This window comes from Corvus cornix, chromosome 3, assembly GCF_000738735.6.
Source record: "Corvus cornix cornix isolate S_Up_H32 chromosome 3, ASM73873v5, whole genome shotgun sequence".
In the NCBI taxonomy this organism is placed as follows: Eukaryota; Metazoa; Chordata; class Aves; order Passeriformes; family Corvidae; genus Corvus; species Corvus cornix.
In genome coordinates, this window is record NC_047056.1 from 91,101,680 (window position 1) to 91,125,079 (window position 23,400).

Below are 23,400 nucleotides of genomic sequence, written 5' to 3' on the forward strand. Positions count from 1 at the left end.
CAGATTCAGACTGAAGCTTAAGATATTTTAACACCATACAAAACACAATGGTCCCACATAGGTAGGATGTTCCATCCCAGGGTTGCAGCAACTGCATTCACAGGATGCTTTCTTGTATCAGATAAGACATGTCCGAGTAGGAAAGCAATTCCTGTTTGTCCATAAGCACTCCCCTGGACACAAACCAGAAGACAAACAAGCAACATCCAGCAGGTGCATATGTTAACAAAATAGATGCACTTGTCAACTATACTGCCTTCTGACACAGGTAGCTGGCTTGAGGTTTTTCTTTGTCCACTGAGCAAGCAAGCATCAATTCCCATTTATCTCTCAGCATTCCAGGTTTTGCTATTTGCTACCAGACCTGTTATCAGTACATTCACATCAAGGCAGCTGGTGGCAGGCAGAGAAGAGGATTTCATGGAGGAAGTCTCCGCTCAGATGCTGTGGAAGTGCAGCAGAGGTGACAGCCAGACTCCATGCAAAAGCACAAAGTAACAGCAGCAGCGGCCAGACAAGAGCAGAGTCCATGTGAGGCTGTGGGACAGGATCAGAAGACTCAAAGTGCTTCTCCCTACTTAGCTTATCTCTTCACTGTAGAATAGCTGGATCAGCAGGCCAGGCTGAACTGAAACAAGTGTTCAAGCCTTTCCTCCCTCAGAATTTCTAGTTTGAAAAAATACTGGTTATCCTGCTTTCAGTGGGGGAGAGGAAAAGGAGAACACTTGCTCTGTGAGCATAAGGGAAGTAATCCTACAGTACAGATGACAGGTATACCTTTGAGAGCAGATGGCTGAATTAAAAAGGGAAAGCACTGATGCGCAGGCACTGATACAAACAAGTCAGTTGAGTCTCAGAGAGAAAAGCAGAGATTCTACACTGCTCTTCAGCAGGACAGACTGATGGATGCTCTGCAGGAAAGATGCTGCCTGCTCACCTGGCCCTCCAATGACTTGTTGAATGAAATTTACCTATCACACAATGCATGTGGTGTCCTGAGGATGACCAAGATCTCTAAAGAGACTGTCAGGTTGTAAAGTGGCTAGAAAGAATAAACATTTCAAATAAAAAGCAGAAATATCAAATCACCTGCAGCTGAAAGTGGAACAGAAAAATACCATTGTTGTAGAGTTCTCCAAGTACCCTGAGAACTGAAGACAGAACAAAATACAAGTTTCTAAATTTGCAACTGTGATCCATCTTGGAAGCAAGGAAAGCATAAGAATAAGGCTCATGGAGCACTTGGATCTTCTATAGACTGACTTCCAAAGTCTTGGACCCTGCCCAGGCCTTGCACAGCAGCAGTGTAGTCTTTCCTTACACAGTGTAGTGACTATTGAGATGCTTGTGAGGAACCATCTCTACTGTTATGGTAATCCTAAAGTAGCAGATTTATCTTTGGTCAAATCTGTAATAATTTTCATATAAATGACAGCATATGGCAACTGTGTGCAGAGAGGATTTTGGAATGAGACTATCCTGATGTCACAAGACTTGTGTCCAGAACAACCCCACTATCAATACAATCATAAGATCAGTTTAGCCAGAAACTACAAAAATGGGTAGCAACTATCATGCAGCCAGAATTCTTCTCTGAGGTGGCTATGAAATATGAACTGTACACATTAAACAAACAGTATTATTCTTATTGGATATCATAGTAAAGAACCATGTTGAGATTTTGGCATCAAGCATCATGCAGAGCCAAATATAGCTTAACAAGATGCACCCACACAGAGATTTCCTCAATAGATGCCACAGCCAAACCCATCACTCCTCAGCTCACAAGGTAATGGATCTCAGCTCCACTGAGAGCTGAGTCAGCAAACAGAACCAGAATAATCTATCTACCAGTAATATAAAAATCCATTTAATTCTCCCACTGCACTCACACTTGCATCTTTTCCACAGTTTTGAGACTTGGGGCTTGGACATAACACCGAACTGCAAGGTCACAGACCACTTCCAGAGAAGAACACACCATTTGAGTCCCTTTACCTGCTGCCAGCTGGAAAGTCACTACAGTCAGTCAGTGCAAAACTGCCAGCACAGAGCAACTACCAATGCTACAGGCTTGCATGACCAAGTCCTCAGTACACACATTCAATGGAAGCAAGAGAAGCAGCAGAAAAGCCTGCCAGGCTTTGATCACAAAGAGACAGCATCTCAGAGGTAGACACAGCAGTGCAAGAAGCTCCTCTCCTACAAAAGCAACGGGGTTAGCCTGCATCAGAGAAAGGGGTGGACAGCAGGACGGTTCAAATGGCACTCCTGAAGCTGGGAAGGGTAGGAAAGCCACTCCAGTGCCTCATGTCTAACATCCCAGCTCACAATAATTTTCTTTTGATGCTAGAAGAGCTGAATTAAACAAGCTGCTGACAATGTGTCAATGGCTGTGAAAGGTGTATGACATTAGGAACAAAACCTGGCTTCCACAGCACACCTGTTAAGAGAAAGTGTGTGCAGGATAGAAATTTCTTTCAAATAAGAATGCAACAGTTAAATTAACACCTTCGGGGCATTTTAAGGAACATGCAATATCATGACAAAAACACATCAGTGGAGTTTGGAGGATTGAATATTTTTGTCAGAGGCAAACAAAAACCCTCTTCTGGGAGAAAAGGGATACTAAAAAGGATTGCATCACCTCTGGAAGAACACAGCATACATACATAGTATACATAATCGCAAATATCAACATGCATTAAATTAACTAAAGACACTTTATGCATTGCCCCTCCTGTTTAGAAAAAGCTACAGAACAAGAAAAGCCATTAACATTTTAATGAACTTGGGATGGCAGGGCCCTAAGCTTTAAGAATTTGGCCTCCAGGGGCTGTGCAACAAGAAAAGGGGGGATGGAGTCACTGAAGAAAATCTCTGGGGGGTGAACAGCATGGGTAGCAACCTGCTACAACTCACAGGGATCTGAAACACACGGCATGCCTTCGGAAGAAAGGGAAGCTTAATGAAGTGCCAGTCCAGGCACCAGGAAAGAACTGTAGAAATTCAAGCACGTCTTTCTACCTTGGGAGATTGCACTTTATGAATCACGGGGTCTTTCAGGAATTGCCTGAGGGAATGTCCAAGTGCTATGGGAATAAAAACAGCACACAGACACTTCTGATTATGCTTAGAGCAGAAGCTCTCCCTCTGTCATGCAGAGCAAAAACTTGCACTGGAGCTCAATGCAAAGAACTGGAGAGTACCCAAACTTTAGGGTCACCAAGCAAGAATGTTTCAGTGACCCAGTGTCTTCACAGAATTCACCCATGATATGAGAATCCAGGAAAAGATTTAACCAAGCTTGGGGAGTCTGACAAAACCAGAAGTATTTTCAGACACACAGCAGGTGACTATCTCAGGGAATACTCTGAGTTTCAGACATGCTTTGCCAGCAAGTCAAAAGCTCAGGCATCACTGTTGAAATCCTACAAGTCTGTTTCCTTTAGCCTTGCAACAAGTACATCAGCTTTTTGAACAACCTGATACTAAGAGGCAGAGATAAACAGGATTGCCAAATAACCTTCAAAGCGTTCACCACCACTATGCTGTTTTCTTAGCACAGCTTCTCTGCCCTCTTATATTCCAGTCCTTGATTCATCCATTCAACCTTTGCGCAAATAACAGCCTCAGCCAGACTAGAAAAGCACAGTGGGGATGCTTCCTAGGAAAATCTGCATGAACACATGGCCTTGCAGGGAATAAGAAACATCAACATGCAAACAATCCAGGAAAAGTTTAAGAATATATGGCTGCTTACCTTCCCAAATCCTTTTCCTTCTGCACCACTGAGGCTATCCTTACCCTCCCCAGACTTCTCTCACATACACAGGGAGCATCAAATTTACATCTGCTGAAGATTTTTTTAGTTTTATTTCTTGGAGAGATTTTTGTAGTTTGATATTCACTCATTGACCAAGAAACTGCTTGAAGAATTAATTATTGTAGCACATTTTTAACATACACTAGCATGTCTTGGGCATTTTAAAACACTTGAGAATTTGAGAGAGACACATTTAAGAGCTTCCTTATGGACCTTTTCCAAGTGCCTATGAAGCAGGGCTATTACACAGCACATAACACTGCATGGCACGGGTATCCAGAGCTACCTCCAAAGATCAGGAGGGATTGTGCCTGGAGGGACTGATCCCTCCTCCAGATTCAACACCTCACTGCTGCTCCAAGTACAGCTGGCCCCTGCAGCCAGGAAGAGGCACCCAAGTCCACCCGTATGATATAGCCACCATCTCACGTGGCTTCAAAGATCATATGCTGATCAAAGGGTTGTAAAGCAGGAGAAAGGAAGGTATGTTACCATTTTATTATGGCAGAAGTGGAAATACTCTGTTTATTGAAAATCCTTTTCTCCTTCTGTGATGAGAGGTTAAAAAAGAGAAAGCTATTCCTGTGGAGACAATATTAAATGAATTTATATCTGCGTTTTTAAGCTCTTGAGGAAACAGAATGGCCAGAACTGAAGGAAATTAGTGCACCAAACCAGACAACTAGAACAACAAAAAACACAGAACAATGATCTCTTATTTCCCAAGCTCAGATGTCACCATCACACTTTCCTATTCATGCAGCATACTGCATTTTGAAAAGCAGGGCTCTTTTTCTCTGCCTGAAAGGAATACGAAGAGTTCACTTTTTTTTCCCTAAGTAGTTTTGGACAGTTAGAAAAACAAAACCTTTTGGAGTGCAAACCACTGAACAGGACATACCTGTGGCAGGTTTAGAATGAGACATACTGAAAGGTGGGTTCGAAATACAAAGCTAACAAAATACTGTAATCCCAAAAACCTTTGCAAGAATTCCCCCTGCCACATCCCAGATGGTGTGTGTTTTGCCTTTTGATTTGGAGAACCATGAGACAACCATGAAACAACCAAACAGCGGAAAGTAATACTAGTTATCTTCTGCCACAGCCACCCTGCACCACATTGCATGGTGCATTTTTCATTTGAAGGGTCAAGTCATGCAGTAACTGGGACATAATTAAGTAGAGTGAAGCCTTATCAGTCACCTTCTGCAATGAAGCACAAAGAAAAGAAAGCAATGCAATAAAATGGGTATTTTAACACCGAACCTTGGATGTAGAAAAGCAACTGCTCCCTGCCACCTGCATTAGTTCAACCCATTACTGGAGAAAATACTTCCCTGTGCAGTAACTTCTAATGACACATGCATCTACCCAGCCATAAACATTCACACCATCTGCTCTTGTTACAGTTGAGTTCTCAAGCCAACTTCCAAGTCAGGCTGACAAGAGTTCACATGGCTCTGATCCACCAGCTCTTTTCCAACTAGTTATTCATTTGCAAAGAGAATTACTAAGCCAACAGAGGGTTTCTTTTTGTATAAGGTCTGTCACTGACAGCACCCAACTCAGCCAAACTCAGTAGCCAAATACCACATCAACTAATGTTCATGTATTTCTAGAATGTTTTAACTAATCTGTCTCTTCTGTCTCTTGTTTTTTTTCCCAGTTTTCTTCTCTTAAAATGTTTTCCAAATGTGCATAAAATTATATGGTTCACAAACATTTTTCAGCAATTGCCTGGAGACTCATTATGCTTCATCAGTTATATTATCAGATAAGGACAGAATTTAAAGCACCAAATAAATAAAGGAAATATGCTACAGAAAGGTGAAGTAGCAACAGAATATTCCTCAGTCACAAAGAGTCGATGTGAAGTTAAACCATAAAGCAAAAAAGATTCTCCATTACACTATTTATTTTCTTGAATATTCAAGTACAACCCGCATTTATTTAAAAGGTTACACAACCTTGATCGCTCCCACCCCTTCCATCACAGCTCAAGAGAGCATTTTTGTGCACATGCACTGCATGTAAGGAGGCAAAAATAGCTGACAGTTGCTCTAATTTGGTAACACAGATTCACTGTTTCTAGACCACTGGGTCATAAGGCTGCTTAAAGGTGACCCACCAGCCCCTTAACTTCTTGTAGAACTGGTAAGTTCACCAGGCCACAGAAAAAAAAAAAAGTTTTCACTCCGTCACAATGCAGGACAATACATGCAACAAGCATTGCAAGCAAACGATAAACCCATGTTGTTTCCACCAACACATTTTAGAAGATACTTTGTCCCAGCATTCTTTTCTGAATTTATCACCGCAGATGACAAACAGACTGATTCTTCTTCCAGAAGTACAACTAGAAATACCAGCACTCTGCCTCTTGCTAATCCCAGGTAAAGAGCAGAGCAGAGATAAAGAACTGGACTTCTAACCCACAGGCAGTCCTTTTTTGAGCACAGAAAGCAGCCTTATTTTTTTTCAACTTTTTTTTCTTTTTCCTGTTTTTTTCCATCTCTAAATGCCAGACATTTCAGAAAGCATGGGAAAAGAAGTCAACATAGTGACAGAAACACATATAAAACTACCACATAAAGCATTTTTTAAACTGGAAAATAAAGCAGGGTCTTAGAAACGCAGAACTACAGTCAAGGATTATTTTATTGCTGTATTTCTACCACATGCTCCTCTCTTCTCTTTCCCTCCTTCCCCTCTAGAACTACAGGCAAATCCATGAATTACACCGAAAAGTGTTCTGCAGGATACAGATAACAATTTCTGAGACAGAAAAACCCTACTAACCCGGTTTTCTAGACCATGTCATAGGACTGTATAAAATCAAACAAATTAACTTTGGAGCTTACCATTTCGAGACAAATCAAGTTCCACCAGCTGCATGAAATTTGCTATTTCTGGAGGGAGCCGCTGGATTTCATTATCACTAAGTCCAAGTTTCCGTAACTTCACAAGCTGGAAGAAAGGCTGAAAGAAAGAAAAAATTACATGTCAGAAAATATTCACATAACTCACATATAGGCATGATAAACAATGAGGAATAACAGGAATCACTTTCAAAATGTGAGCTAATTAAGGCTATTGCAAGGCATTAGTTACGTAAATCTCTTTCAGACCTGTATCAGAATGAACATTTTGTTTACATGTAAAAATTAAAACAAACTATAACCCGTGTTTTACCTAAAATGAAAATTTATGTAAAAAAAAAAAAAAATCCGTAAACCTTGCTGTTAAAGATCATTACAGACAGACACTAGCAAAATCCAGAGTGCCAGCTTCAAGTCATTAATGGGGTGAGACTACCAGGCAGAGTAATTAAAAGCATCCTAATTACACACCAGGGCTCATTAGGAAGTTAATGCAGAGGGACACTGCTAAAGAACGAGATCCAGAAAACTGACAAAGAGGTGCTGACAAGGTCTTCTTCACCGGTGAACACCAAAACCAACTAGGTTACAGAACCAGCCTCCCTCAGGAAGGCTTTCTTTCCAGCCTCAAACACCCTCTGTTCTGTGGCCCAGTTTCAGAAAGACTAATGAAAGTTGGGCAGGATACACACAATTTCAGGTCTTCTTTGTTTGAGGAAAAACCTAAGCCAGCCCTGTCCACAGTGAGGACACAGGCACACAACGCAGACAGGATGGCAACTTTCCCTGACCCCCAGCTATGGGCTCAGGGGGTCTGGCAGCAAGACAAAACAGCAATTAAACAGGCCAAGCTGAAAGCCAGGTCAACCCCAGGCACTGGGAGCAGCTGGTGACTGAAAGAGAAAAATGATCATTTAAAACCTAATGAGATGTAGGCATTCCTAAGAAAGTTGTGGAGCTCTTATCGCAACTTTCCACTCTCCCAGGCAGGCCTTTGAAGGAGAGTGACTGCAAGGGGTGAGGATTTGTGCAGAATGAAATGACTTTACATACAAGTCATCTTGATCAAAACTGAACGGACTCCTCAAATTCTGAGCGAGTTTGGTGCTCCCAGAGTGCAGGGGGAGTTTCACCCAGCAGTCAGAACGTGCATCTCCATCTCACCCACTCGCAGCATGTGTGCGTGCCTGCACCCCATGGGTTTGCCCCCCCGTAGGGTAACTGGAAGATACTTGTAAATTTGGGACACCTGCTGACATTTAATCACCTGCAATCCCTTCTAGGAAATTAGCACCTCTTTTTTAGTTTTTGTTTTATTTAGGTGCTGGAGTATGTGCTCTAAATGTCACTCAGATATGACTTAGATTGACACAAAAAGGAGGAGTAAGGCATCTTACTAGGACACAAGATAAAAGCAGTCTCATGAATCTGTATTACAGTACAGGTTTTCAATCTTATTTTGAGTGTCTTCTGTTCAATATCATAAATCAGGTTTTTAAGTGCAAAGTTTTGCATTTCTGCATCAATCTTTTCAATATACACTTCGTCACAGAAAAATAAAACACAACTGAAACTAATGTGTTTTCCCTCAAAAACATGGGTTCCTTTTAGGGAATAAAAAGGATAGAGCTTTAAAAAGTTGATAAACACTCAGCAGTAAAAGATGCACCAGACCTGAATGTGAAATCTCAAAGGCATTTTTGAGTCAGAATGGCACTCCTCCACCCATATTAAAAGTGTTTTATAACAGAGTTGAAATTTTAAGATGAAGGTTAAAAAAACCCTATACTTCCATATTTCTAGCTCCCTGAAAACATAAATTCCAATTAAAATAGCCACAAATGCTTTTTAATCCTTCATTGTCCTCAAAAGATCCATAACTGCATTTTCATATCGTTACCATTCTTATCTTAAAACAAATGTAGCCCTTTTTCTAAATATTTATTAATATGACTAAACTAAGAATCCATCAGAAGCTTAGAAAAGCACTTAAAGACACTTTTGTGAAAACATAGCAGGAGTACACTCCACAGAAGAAATCCCAATCTGTCCTAACACTCCAAAATAAATACTTGCCAAAATGTGTTCCTCAAGGCAGCGTGTAGCTGCTAAACTATATGACAGTTACAAATATTGATGTTCTACTACAAATCTTATCCTAAGCAACAGTTGCCCCTGACAGATATTCAATGGCAAGTGAGCAAAGACAGAAGGAACATGGCTAAAAGACAGAATAGTCATCAAAAGCCTGTTAAGAGCTGGATATCCCCAGGACGGCTAAAGGACCCTCACATTACCGTGTCCCAATGCAGTATATATTTATTAAATGTGCAGAGCACATCTGCAACAAGCAATATTACACAATATTTAAATACATTCCTGTTTCTTTAACTGACTACTACTTAAAAGACAAATTAATTGGAAGCTTTATTTTCTGTTTGCATAACAATTTTTTAATGAATAACACCATTTCCTAAATAAAATCAAACTGGAGTTACATTAATGGCATTTCTTTGAACTTCTCATTTGTTTTTTTTTTTCCTTTAAACTACACGACTCAATCACTCTTGTATGTTTAGTGCATCCTACTCCCATTTCAGTAAGTGTTCTTCCTTTATCTAAGGCACATCATTAGCGCTCTGAAGCACTGCTGGAGAGTCAAGCAATTCCTTTTGGCCGTGTATGTTCTACCTTTCAAAAAGGCCACAGGGAACAAAGAGAATTAAAAGCTTTCTCAATAGAGTTGAACAAATGTAAACAGATACATATATGCGTGTGTATAAATATCAGTGATTTCTTAAGTCCATGCCAACAAGAAACATGTTCCTAATTTGATGTATCTAACAACAATTCTGCATCTATTTGATAAGCTCTAACACGATCCAAAGTGCAATGGGGTTGTTGGCCAGAGCAGCATATCCACCCAGCAGGCTCTAATAGCAGGTTTTGATTGCCGACCCAACGTCTCTGTAAGTATCTTGGCAACACTTTTAATGCTGCTTAGTTTAGCCAGCCTAATTAATAGTGCCTCAATGAGAAAAATAATGTCATGAGCATAAAGCACTGAAGTAGCCTATAACTTGCTATTTAGTAACAATTCCCAATCCTCAATCGAAGCTTTTCCTCCTATCAAAGAATTTATAGAGGCTTCTATTATATGGATTTTCTAAGAACATACATCTTGAACAGATCCCTCCTCTCACTGGAAAACTAACCAAGTCTCTCTCACCCAGACACACATTTTAAAAAAAACTTCATTCTGACAAAATTGGGTCGATGTCAACCAACGGAAGAAAAAAAGTAACAGGTAAGTGCATGACTCACTGAAAAGTATAAACAGACAGTGTGATCCCACAGTTCTCATTTTTTATAACTTTTTTTTTTAAGAATACCACTCCAACTGGCATTCAATTCTAGGGAAAAAAAAAAAGTTAAGAGAATTAAGCCAAACTAGTAGGATATTTTCTCCCTTGCAAGTGGCCAAGACAACATATCTCTGGGTTTCTTTCAATAGCTCCTGAAACAATTCACTCCTGAAACAAAGAACATGCATATCTGACAATTTTCCCTGAAAATTCAGCACCTTAGCTGATGGGAATAAAAAAACCATAAATGGAGATCCATGGGAACAACAGACAATTGAAATAATTGAAATAGGAGGGAACAAAGACGCATTTGCGGCTAATGCTGTTTAAGGGGAGGAGCAACATTTCAGCAACATCTGAGCTGCTAGAGCCTTTGCAGTGCTAGAGACATGTCACACTCCAAACCCATCTGGCACAGGTAGCATAACTAAATGTTACTGTGTTAAGCAAAACATTTCCATAAAAAGGCTACTACTAGCAGCAAAGAGAATTAAAATTAGAACCTTTATGAATCCACTGCCTAATTCTCACAATGGGCCAGCAGAAGCAGTAGAAATTAGAATGAGATGTAAAGGAGAAAGAAAACTGCAAATTAACTTGTTTCACGGTTACATACACATCAGATAGGATGAGGGTTTGTTGATTTTTTGCTTCCATTTTTGGGGTTTTTTGCAAGCACTTTAGCTGTTGCTGACAAGATTAAGAATTTGTAAGCGTTTGCTCTTATGTCAAATATCCCTTAGACACCAGTATGGATTTTCCACATACACATGCTGCCTCAGCTTTTAAGGCTTCTTCGGGCCATTACATTATTATATTAAAATTAATTAAGTAAGCTATAAGAAGAGAATGTTACTAGGTTCTGTTTCTTAAGTACAATCTGTATTTATTTCACCCATTTTCCAAACTTACAAATGAGCAACCAAAGGCTATCTGTGCTTTAGAATTAAGAAGTGGCACATAGTAATTTAAACACAGTTTAACTCCTAGATGCATTCTTGTTTCAAATCTTACATCAGGCTCCATTTTCTTCTCTTACATTGTAAACAAAAGTCAATGGGGACATCATTTCATTTGTTTACTTCCAATCACCAGCTGTGTGTCCTCCTTCAGTCACGGGATAAGGGAAATCACAGTCAATCCTTCCCCACACTTTTTATACTGCCTCAGAAAGAATTTTTTCTGAGGTCTTTCTTCAGGCAAACACAAGTAGAAAAGGTAATTTTGGTAAGCAAGGCAGTAAAGAAGAGATAAGGCATCAAATCCATGAAATAACCTCGCAACACAGCTGCTCCCCAACAAGGTCCCCAGTCCCTTGCTTTTGGCCCCTAGAAGTTATCATTTTGTCTGCGTTGTTGCATGGCTCCAGTGGGAGCAGAGGAAGCCCAGCTCACTTTAGGTGAACACACTGCATGGTGGTCAGGACACTATGAGGAAAACAAAGATTAAATACCATAATGAAGCAGCACTACTGAATTCAAGCACTCTGCTTCCTTGGGATGGTTTTAATAACCAGGCACTGGCACAACCATACGTGCACATTCCCCATCTGTCTGAAGAGCAAAGGCAAAGAGGGAAGGCTGAGCTTCTCCTCATTCCTCCCCAACCCACTTCTGAAGAAGTCATCAACAGAACGGCCTTTGAAAGACGATCAGTAGGGGTCACCCAGTGCTAAGAATTCCAAGAAGATAGGACATTCAATACCCTACAGTAACCAGCTGGTGGGACTCCAAACATCACTTCTACTCCAGTCAGCCGGTGGACATACCAGTCTGGAGCTCTCAGCAAGTTGTAATGAACCATGCACTCCACTCAAGCCTCAAGACATCCACCCTCAGTCGAAATCCACAACTAACTCGGGAGCAAAAAACTCCTTCTAGGATGTAATCCTGTACATCACTGTCTTAACATCCAACCCAGAGACTTCTGCCAATAGCACAGGTGGGAGCACTGAGGAAAACCAGCAAGAGCACAGAAAACAGACACCTTTCCCCTAGAAGCACATCCAAACCAGTTGCATGATAAAATGCTGAGGAAGCTGAATCCTACTCTGGATTCATGAAGTGTGAAAAGAGATCTCAGCAGACTCCAGTAAAGCCTAGCATGGGTATTATCAGCTTGGCATCTCCCACAAGGGCTGCTAGCAACATCACGATCCCTCAAGTCACTCTGCCTGCTTTCACCTGCGACCAAAGACAGCTGGCAAGGGCAACAGGGTTTCACAAATGCAGATCCCATGTGATCCTTTGGGCACAATAAACTTTAACTTTCAAATAAAATACTCCCTGAGATAATTAAACAATTTCTGAGGGAAGGGACTAACTCAACGGTGTAGCACAGCAGAGTCATCTTGCAATTGATGACTCTGCATCAAAGAAGCAGCTAATGGAATTCCTCTGGAGCCATGAGAAGATACAGCAGCAGCTGGTGATGGACAGCAGTACACAGACTTCTGCCAGCCTGTTCTGTAGCAAGCTGGCAAACGAACAACTACACCATGCAGCTGAGGTCTCCAATTCTGTCTTCACATATGCCATGAGCATATTTGGCATGATGAAAGATTGTTTCACACACCTAACCATGTATGCAGAATATATTCAAGCTGTACTTTGGTCTCACAGCATTCTACTACCAACTTTGTCATCATGAATACTAATGAAAGACATCATGGAGGCAGACATTCAAGCAGGAGTCCATACAAAACATTAATAAAATTACTAGATTTCACAACAAGAGAAAAGTATTAATTAAAGATCACAGTTCATGGGCCCATATCCTAAACAGACCCAGATGCTGCAACTGCTGTCTCCCCCTCCAATGGATACTTGAAAGCCCGACAGAAAGATCAGCCAGGCAAGAAGGGCTGTGGGGGAAGGCCTACAGAAGACAGCAAAACTGATACCAATGCCTCACTGAAGCTGGTACTCAGCATCAACCTGCTATGCTTCTGACGCCCTATTTTCAAAGCATCTGCCATTTTCTGAACCATTGACAAGGATGGGCCAATTGCAGGTCCTAGTCTCAGTCATTACATCCCTTTTGAAAAACAAATAGGGGATTATCCACTCTGAAAAACCAATACACTGCAGCACTGAATCCAAATGGCCGTGCTACCAAGCAATGCATTGACCAGGTTGTCTCATACTGCTCCTGGCAGGCAAGGATTTGCTTTCTCTTTTATGTCAATTAAGCAGAAGCAACAAAGGCTAAAGAGCACTCCATGCTAGAGCTGTTTGTTAAGAGCACAGTGGTGAGAAGGACTGCCTCTGCCTTTAAGAGAGGCCAGAAAACATCTGCTGCAATGAAATATGGATTCATTGCAGTTAAATGCATTTGCCATTTGGAGAAAAAAAAACACGTCCAAAGCCCACAGTAATCTCTCTAATGAATTTCTAGCATGCATTTTTCCAGTATACAAGACTGTTGGCAGGAGGTAATGTCTTTTTTTTTAGACCAACTGATATAATCAGAAAAATAACTCTATCTATAATCATAAAACTTATTTTAGAGGTACAGATGTACAATCTCCGCCCACAAACCTTGTTTCACCTATGTACATCACAAATAGAAGGGAATGCTACCAGTTTACTACAACAGTACACACCTTACCAAAAAAAAAAAAGTTAAAGGTATTGAAACATAATTACCTACTTTCTTTCAACTGAGGTCAAAAATCAGTAGAGCTGAGCTGTTACTACAAAAAACTGCCATCAGAAAATATTTCAAACCAAGCAGACTTCAAAAATCTTTTGAACAATCACAGGGAAGATTATGACTTTCCTTTGTTTAGGAAACAGCAGACTAAGTTCTTCCTCTGCGCCAATCAGACTGTGGTCTTTCATATTTGATGTCAAAAGGTAAAGTATTTCTTCAAGTCCGAAGCAATACAACAGAAAAATCTGGAAACTTGAAGGAGAGAACCTAGAGATATTTATCTGGCAATAAACTTATCTGTAGCCTTCAACACAGAGCTCTGTGTTTAGAAGTATGTCAATATAAGGATCCAATGTTGCTTCTCTACAAACCATTATGGATTTTAGTAATTCAAGCACATACTGCATGCTAGTCCTAATTGACTATACTCACAACAGGTTTTTACAAAAGGTAACATATTCTCAAGATACTGATGTTGTAAAGTTACACGTATTCTTAGCAAGTATTTTAAGTAGCATTTGTCATACTGAAAAAAATCTTAAACTTTCAATAAAACTACTTTTACTCTGTGAGTAGCAGTCTGCTTCAGCTTCACCCAGTGGCACAGTTCTCTCTCTGACACTAACTGTAAATACATGCTTGTTCAAATCATACAGTCATGTTTCTTTAAGGATTTACAGCAAGATGTGCAAAAACACTGTGACACTATCAATGTAGAAAGTAAAACAATTAAACTTTTGAGGGTGAATAAACAGGGAAAACCACGACAATTCTATCTGTATCATTAAAAACACCCAAGTTAAAGATGGCAAAATCTTTGATATGCCCTCTGTAGAATCATAAAACAGTTGAGGTTGGAAGGGGCTCTAGAAATCACCTAGTGTACCACCCCCTGCTCAAAGCATGGGTCACCTAGAGAAGGTCACCCAGGACCATGTCCAGTCAGGTTTACAGCATCTCCATAAACAGATATTACACAACCTCTCTGGACAACCCATGCCAGTGTTTGACCAGCCTCACAGTAAAAAAAGTATTTTCGTATTTCAGACAATTCCCTGTGTTTCAGCCTTTGCCCACTGCCTCTTGTAAGGTCATAGGGCACCCCAAGCAAGGCTGCACGCTGATTTACACGTATTTATACACAACCATGTGCCTTTTACTTCTCAAGGCTGAACCATTCTGGCTCTTTTAGCCTCCCATCCTGAGAGATGCTCCAAGCCCGTAACAGTCTTTGTGGCCCTGCAGTATATGTCCAGTATGTCCATTCTTTTGGGATGCCCAGCACTAGACAAAGCACTCCAGGTCTGTTTCCCCAAAGCTAGCCAGAGGACAAGAATCACCTGCTGGCAATACTTTGTGTAACGCAGGCCAGGATACTGTTTGCTCTCTTTGTCATGAAGGAGCACAGCTAGCTTACGGTCAACTTGTCCACCAGGTCACCCATGGCCTTCTACTGGAAAGGTGTTTTCCAGATGGTTGGCCCCCAACCTGTACTGGAGAATTCTGAATGGTTATTTCTCTCCAGGTGCAGGTGTATTTCTCTTTACTGAACTTCATGAGATTCCTCTCTGCCTGTTTCTCCAGCCTCTCCCTGTCCTTCTGAATGGCAGCATAAACATCTTTTTTACCAACCTCTTCCAAGCAGAATCCTAAACACGCCAAAGTTTGTTTTCTCAAGATGCTGTTTATTGTCCTATTCCTTCCTCTCAGGATCCTGAACTCCACCACCTCATGGTCACTACAGCTACTGCAACCCTGATCTTCACATCTCGACCTGTCTTAAGAATGAAAACTCATGGATTGCTTATATCCCGCTGTGTTGTCCTTCCAGCTGTCATGTGGTTCAAGACCCACGTGAGGACCTGAGCCTGCAAACATGAGACTTCTTCCAGTTATCTGAAGAAGGCATCATCTACTACTTCAGCCTGATCACGCAGTCTACAGCAGACACCCAAAACAATGTCATCCACTAATCCCAACCTGCTCTCAGGTGGCCCATCACCCATCCCAAGGCAAAACTTCACATATCCCTGCTGCTCTCTCATTCAAAGGGCAACTCTCCATTCTTGCCTTTCTGACCCATCCTTCTTAAAGAGCCTGTGTTCATCCACTGCAGCACTCCAGCCATGTGAGATATCTCACCACATCTCTCCAAACCCAAGGAGATCTATGCTTTGGAAAAAAGGAAATAAAGCTTCTATATATGTACAACATAAGCAGCCGTAAACCCAAATTTAAAGAGAGGGACAGTATGATAATCGTGTCTTTCCACAGATTACTGGCCACTGACCAAACAAGTGTTGTTCAGGCTTATTGGTTGCATAATGATAGAAACAATGATAAAACAGTGAAATTCAGCTTGGAACAGGTTTTTCCCTGAGACAAAGGTGTGGTATGGGAAGAACAGAGGGGCTTACTCTTAAGGAGCTTTCACATGATTTTGGTAAGATAACAGCCCCCTGGATTTCAACACTGCACATAACAAAGATACCGACAGTGCCAAATGCCAAGCAGCAGCAGACCAGCAGCATCTCTAACAAAGAAACTGGGGCACAGGAGGAGGCCAGGGTTTAACCAGGTCTCTCAGGAAAAAGGTCTCCCATCTATCTAGTAACTCTACAGAGAAGCTTTAGTATATAAGACCAAGAAGAAAAATTACAGATGACAGAGATAATTTGTAAGCTCAGAAATGTGAAACAATTCAGAGCTGCACTATGTTAGGTTTACAAATACGACATAAAAATCATTCCCCAAAGGAAAAAAAAAAAAAAAAAAAAAAAAAAAGAAAGAAAAAAAAGAGTTCCTCAGACTCTTAGGCTAAAGTAAGTACATCGAAAAAATTTTGGATTTTTTTTTTTTGGCCACTGGAGTTTTTCCATAAACAACATCTGCTAGAAGTCTCATGGGAAAGTGGTCTTTATTCTTTGAGTTAAAGAACTGAGCAGCAGCAAGGCAAAACAGCAGCAAAACAAGAGTTATAAGCTATTTCCACCACCCACCAATGCAAAGAATGCTGTGATTTAATACCAAGGCCAAAATATAATACTGCATTCAAGGGTTCCTACGGTATTTTTTTTTTTTAATCACTGGAAAAAGAAATATGCAGAGATTTGGATTTGTATTGCAAATTGGAGGCACAGAGAAATTAAGCTGACAGGATGTATTTGCCCTTAAATTCTAATGTAGGGGCGTAGAAAACATTTCATCAACTACAGACTGATCTATAGAATTGAAAGCATTTTATTTTTATCTGATGCTTTTCATTAGAGAAGCTATTGAAACCCATCATGCAGAATGTGTTATTTTCTTCTATCAAAGCAATTTGCCAGAAAGCCTACTCTTCAGTGAAGAATAATTTTTGACGTGTAGCAAATGATATACTACACATTACAGCTTGAGTTGAAAAATCCTTCAAGTTTTCACTCCCAAGGAAAATAAAAATGCTACAGGTTTAGAAAAAAACACAAAAACTACAATTTTAAGTCACTCTATGCACACTGGCGACCTTTTTTTTTTTCCAATAAAATCAGATACACAAAATAATCAACAGAAGGCACTTAGGATCCAACACAAGGGAAGGAATTATTTAAGCAAGTTAAGAGCTACACTTTACCACCAACTCTATACATAGCCCATCCTTTTCAGACCAAAGGGTGCAGCTCTTTAATTTGTCTTGTAAAGCAGAAGTGGCGAGAAGCATGCTGACAGCTAGAAATTGCTGTTCTGTGGGAAAACAGCCACATCTGCCGAGAAAGGCTTCAGAGAGACTTCATTATTGTGGAAAACCACCAGCAGCTTAATGGTATACAGCCTGCTCCTCCAGCACATCCCACCAGGCTGGCTTATCCTGCAAGAAGGGCAAGAGCAGAGGAGGGAACCTGGGAGGCAGCAGAAAGGAAGGGGAAAGAGCAGAGTACAAAGAAAAGAGATGTTTGCAAGGGCAGTGAAGAACCCAGCACAGAAAGGACAGGAGAGGAAGCAAAGCATCAGAAACAGACGGCAGACAGAGCTGTTTAGGTTGGAGGAAATAAGCAACACCCTGGAACATTACGGACAAGGGAGGACGGGAAAGTATGAACATGCAGGGTGAGGAGTCTGACACACCAGTGGTAACAACAGAAAAAGGTCGCTGTCAACATGAGCACAAGTTCTGCATCACGTAACGGGAGTGGAGCGAAGAGTGGGACCCAGGGATCCAGCAGAGCAGCTAGGGAAACCTTGTGAAAGAATCATTTACTGACATGGGAAACCAAATGTGCAGCAGCAAAATGGTATTAAAAAACCTTTAAAGTACTCTACAAACTAAAATTATAGCCTTGTATTCTTGAAATGCTGACAGATACAGCTTAGTGAAATAAAGATACTTGAAGGGAAAAGGGGGTCAGAGGAACAGTTCTTTCTCAGGTCCACATATACCTTAATGCACAAGGAAGAAAACACAGGGAAGAGCAGAAACAATGGGGGCCTCTCCCCTTAGAAAAAGGTGAAGAACTCTACCATACATTTTGGTCAGCCAACAGAACAAAAATAAAACTAGAAAAGTAATTCCTTCAAAATAATTCAAGTGTATTTCTTGTTTCTCCTGAGGATACTTCACATGACTCTCATAACATACAATTCAGCAACAGTGCTGGGACCTTCTGCTAGTCATTTCCCTTCAAGATGCTACAGCAGTTCTCTAAGTTGTCTTCTGTATTTTGAAGGGATTTTTATGTGTGTTTGCTCTGTTGGGTTTTTTCAGTAACACCCTGATATATGCCATGCTCTTCTGACTTATTCTAGAATAAGAGAGGTTTTAAGTATGCTACGAAAGACTGCAAATTAAACAAAGCCTAGGACTACTTCTTTATCTCAAAAGGGAGATTTTAGGATGAATCAGAGTGTATTCTTTTACTGGGGTATTGAATCAAACCAACCAAAGAACACCTTTTATTGCTACTTGATAGAAATGGCAGCAGAGAGAACCGGGGGGAGGGGAGAAGTGTGTGCATCCAACACAAATTGCCTCATCAGCTTGAGAGAAATGCAGCAGGTCCACATATTTCATTATGCCATTTGCTGATACTTATCTCCCTCAGAAAGCTTTACATTTGAAGGGATGAAAAAAAATATGCAAGTGGATGGGAAGTGGATGTCTAGAAATAAAGCCATCATCACTGTCTGACTTGTAGCCATGGCAAAGCTGGTAAAAGAACTCACCAATATCTACTCGATTTCAGAGAAGCATTACAAGACCTCCTGCCAGCTGTAATAGACCTTTCAGACCACAACTGCCCACACTGGTTAAATGAGCCTGAACTGCCTGTGTGCACAATGAAGAGCTGCGCAGCAGAGTTGGGGTTTCCTCCTCCATCCACAGCAACTTCTGCTGCAAGTGACGGAGTTCACAGGGCGATTCTTCTTCACTGTGCCAAGGCAAGGCTTTACAGCAGCAATTTCCTAAGGGGCATCACAACCATCTCAGAGACACAAACAGATTATCAGTGTTAATGGATTATATTACGGCATCAGCACAGCCCACAGGTGATTCAGCAGGAATTGGCACAGATCACTGAACTTCAGGACTTTATCAAGCACTGAAAAACACCTAACTAACCAGCACAGAGAGTTACACAATTCTCCTGACTTGTTTAGGCCTCAACTGAGCCCAAACCTAGCTTGATTCTGTGTAACTGCCTTTATGTATGTAGAGAAGAAACTTAATGGATGTAAGGTCAGACTAATATAATGAATTACATTAAATTAAGGATGTAACGACCACTTTTATCTGTGCTGACCTAACAGTTTATTAACTACACACTCTGATGGTTTCCCCTGTGTTTTCTCTACCACAGGTATAGTCTACCGCAGCTTTTTGCACTTATTTCCAATTCTGTATCTGTACTTTTTATTGACACTACCCTTCTAATACAACAGGAATGAGCAATGTATGCTGTAACTACCTTCCACTGAGAGATCTTCCGTGATTCTCCTGAACCAGATTCCTATAGGAGAACTTTTAGAACTATCTGCTGGTAGAACAGCTAAACATCAGTTTCACCTTCAATAGATTAGTCTCACATTCAGGACTGCAGCTCTATTTTTGTACCTCAGAATTCTGCAGAGTCAACATTTACATGAGATGATAGCTCTATATTCCATTTATGAGAAATCATTAATAAGGAACTGACAAGGAAAGTTCATAGGTTCGTGCAGGAAGTCCCAATAAAAATGCCTCCCTGCATTGCTGACAAGGCACAAAGTACTTAGGACAGATACAACAAGTATGTTTCCATGGTTGTATTTCATCAGATTCCTCCTAGGCCAGCTAAAAACCCACAAACATATTCCTACAGTATATTTAGGGACTCCTGTAACATGATCCATGTACATTTAAAAAAAAAAAGAGAGACAAAAAAAACTTCTTTCTAACTTCAACTTTTGCTTGATTCTACCGCAATGCCAAGGAGCCTTGGTTGGTTTTTGGTGTTTTTTAACCCCCTCAGCTATTTCTACACATATGGGATGTAATGCATAGTCAAATGTAAGGAATGGGAAGAAGTGGTCTTTTTAAGTACCACAGGGCAAAAAAAGGCTATTTCATATATTACAGTTCAAGGAAGAGAGGAGAAACAATAAATAGTTGCACTCTATTTACAGAAATTAATACCATATAACACCATGAACAGATGTCAACCTTTACATTTGTACACAGCAACCAGTTGGCGGTGGATTTTTTTTTTTTAAATCAGAGAGCTTCATGGGTTTCAATGGGATTTCAGTCACACACACATTAAATACCCCCATAATATGATGTGTACAAGCCTGAAAGCCAATACGAAGAAGAAAGGTCTAGTACAAAGGGACTCCTGAGTCTGGTCTGCACACAAAGCCAGAAAAAACTGCTGGAAGTAAAAATAGCACCCACACACAGGCTATGTAAACCAGTTTTGCTCTACTTCAGAAGGATAGAGAGTTCAGTCACAACAAGACGCAAACTTGTGCCCAGGTTTTTCAAAAGAAAAAGCCAAATTTAATATGTCAGTTCAACTGCATATCTTTACTACTGTCTGAAGGAAAACCTAGCCACCACGATTACTCTTACTATGTAGACTGAAAAAAGAGAGTATATGTGAGTGCACTGAATTTCAAAAAGGAAAAAGTAAGGCTGTTGAAGTCTCAGTAGGAACAGAGCAACTTTGATTCAGGTGCAAACAAAGGTGCTTTTCAAAAATTTTCTGGCTAGTGAGTTCAGTTTCTTGGATTCCAAGTTAGTAAAGAGTCCACACACTTTTAAGATGCAGCTTCCAGGTAAGATGCACTTCCCGTGTCAAACTCCACCAACCACAGCTCACAAAGGCTTCTGAGTTGTCCAAAGTTTAAAGGGTAAACACGGGGAAAAAGCTCGTGGGTCCTCAAGTCAGAGGTCGAGCATACCTCCCACTCATTCTGCATCTGTGGAGCCCAACAGTGCCTCGCTGGAATCACTCTGATAGAGTTCGTCTAGCAAAACCTGCAAATGCCACCTGAAGAGGCACACTGGCAGGTACCACCTCAAGGTCTCAAAACCATGTTGAATTTAAAGTGAATTCACCGTTGACAATACTACCAAAAATAAAGTATGCATAAAACTCTGACTACATGCTTCAAGTAAGAAGAAAAACACTGACAACTGTGCGGGACTAAGACTGAGACACAGAAAAGGCTCGTGTTTCACACAGCGAAGTTTCCAGGAGTAGAATGCAGAAACGGGAACGCGGTTATCTGCTGGAGGGTTTTGGTTTTCCCATGTACGGAGCAGATAGTATCTACCGAAAGGGGAAAAAAGGGGAGGGTTGAATACCCTCCAAGGTCTCGTAATTCCGATGACGTGACTGTTAATCACAATATACACTCATGTCCTGCGACTCCGGCACCAACCCCCCTGCCCTCCAACAGGATCTACCCTCCCGCAAGACGCGGACCTCCAGGTTTTGCTCGTGAAAGCTCATTTACCACCTAACTCCGGGGAAACGCCAACCCGAAACTCCGGCTCTTCCTTTAACTCCCAGGGCGGCTACCACAGACCGACGGCCCCGGGATCCGCTCACCGCAGCCTCGGTGCGGGCGCTGGACCGGGGAGCTCGGCGGGCACCTGCCGGGGCAGCTCACCTGGACCCCGCTCCATTCCCGCTCACCTTGGGCAGCTCGCGGAGCTGGTTGGCGTCCAGCAGGAGCTCCTCCAGGCTGCGGCTGTAGCGGTAGATCTCCTCGGGCACGGCGGCCAGCGAGCAGTGCCGCTTGTCGATGGACTCCACATGGCGGTTGCACCGCCACAGGGGGATGCAGTGGAACATCGCCCCGCCGCCGGGGGCCGCGGGGCGGGCGCCGCCGCTCACCGCCGCCCCCTCCTCGCCGCCGGCCGCGGGAGCTGCTGCCCGCTCCGCCGCCGCGCAGCGCGGGTCCCGGCGAGCCAGCGGCCGCAACCCGCATCCAGCGCGCCGCCGCCGCCGGCGGGAAGCAGCCCCGGGCGAGCGCGGCGGCCCCGGGAGAACAATGGGCGGGAGCCGGAGCGGGGCGGAACCGGGGGCGGTCCCCTAGTGCCTCTCGGCGGGCCGCTGCCCTCCCCGCAGGGGCATCGCGGGGCGCCGAGCGCAGCGCTGCCGGCGGCCGCCGCGCATTCCCGCGCCTGACCCGGAACACGGGCAGCCGCTCCCGCTCCCCCTCCCCTCCTCCCCCGTCCCGGCTGACATCAGCGGGGCCGGGCCCTGCCGCCCTGCCCCGCCCCGGGCCCGGGCCCGGACCCGGCCCGCCGCTCGCACACCGCCCCGCGCCCGCCCCGGCGCCGCCTCGCCCCGGGCAGCCGGGGGCGGGCGCCCGCAGAACTTTCTGCCAAGGAAAAAAAAAAAAACGGCGCCGGCACGGAGCTTTCCCCGGCTGGAAGCGTAAAGTGCTGGTCGGGAAGCGGGGGCTCGCACTGCTCCCCTCTGCCCGGGGGACTGGCGGGGCGCGGCTTCCCCAGCAGCGGCCGGGCCGGCAGCCGCCTCGGGCGGGCTCTGCCATCGCCCCGCGGTGTGCGGGAGCTGCTGTGGTGACCGGGAGTGCCGGGGAGCGGCTTGGGACGCTCATTTTACCGACTCTGGGACGTGCGATCCCTACCTGAGGCGCTCGGGAATACCGAGCGGGAGCGTGCGCAGACCACGCTCACAGCTTCTTTCCAGTTGTTAGAACACTGTCTGGAAAGTAACACAATAAAATGTACGGAACGCACTCTAGGTACGTGGCCGTGGGTAATGTTTTCCCTCTCAAATTGCATTGGTCTAACATTAAAAAAAAAAAAATCCTCAAGACTGTCTGAAACACGTTTTGTTTTTTTTTAATCCACTTTCCAATGGGCAATTGTAAGGTCACAAGGGTTAGCAAACACAAATACCCCAGCAGTCCTCTGCCCCTGTCCACCGGCTCTGGGCTCCGGCAGTCCCACTCCACACCCCTGTGAGTGGGGCGATGTGCTCCTGAGCTCCGATAGCAAAACAGTCTCAAAGGATCTCGTCTTTCTGGTTGCATAATAGCAATTTTGTAATCTACACAGCAACACAAAATACTTTTCGAAAACAGGCAGTTAACATCAGAGCTGCTCTTGAGATATTTCTAATTTCTTGCATAATTATAATTGGGTGCAGGTATAGGAATAGGGGAGAGGGGGAGTTTATTGTAA

The 23,400-nt window shown here is 42.8% G+C and overlaps 1 protein-coding gene across 2 annotated transcripts in view; it reads right to left on the bottom strand.

Annotated features, from left to right (window-relative positions):
* Positions 1–22,394, bottom strand: part of LRRC1 (leucine rich repeat containing 1) — a 70,476-nt gene extending 48,082 nt beyond the window's left edge. Inside the window, exons 1-2 of one of the 2 annotated variants that reach the window (XM_039569344.1) lie at positions 21,855–22,394; positions 6,688–6,805 (exon numbers count right to left, since the gene is read on the bottom strand). In XM_039569344.1, the coding sequence (XP_039425278.1) occupies positions 6,688–6,805; positions 21,855–22,175 (439 nt within the window). In that variant the 5' untranslated portion in view covers positions 22,176–22,394. The remainder of the gene's footprint in view (positions 1–6,687; positions 6,806–21,854) is intronic. The other variant, XM_039569345.1, reaches the window with a different exon arrangement.
* Positions 22,395–23,400: the final 1,006 nt, after the last annotated feature.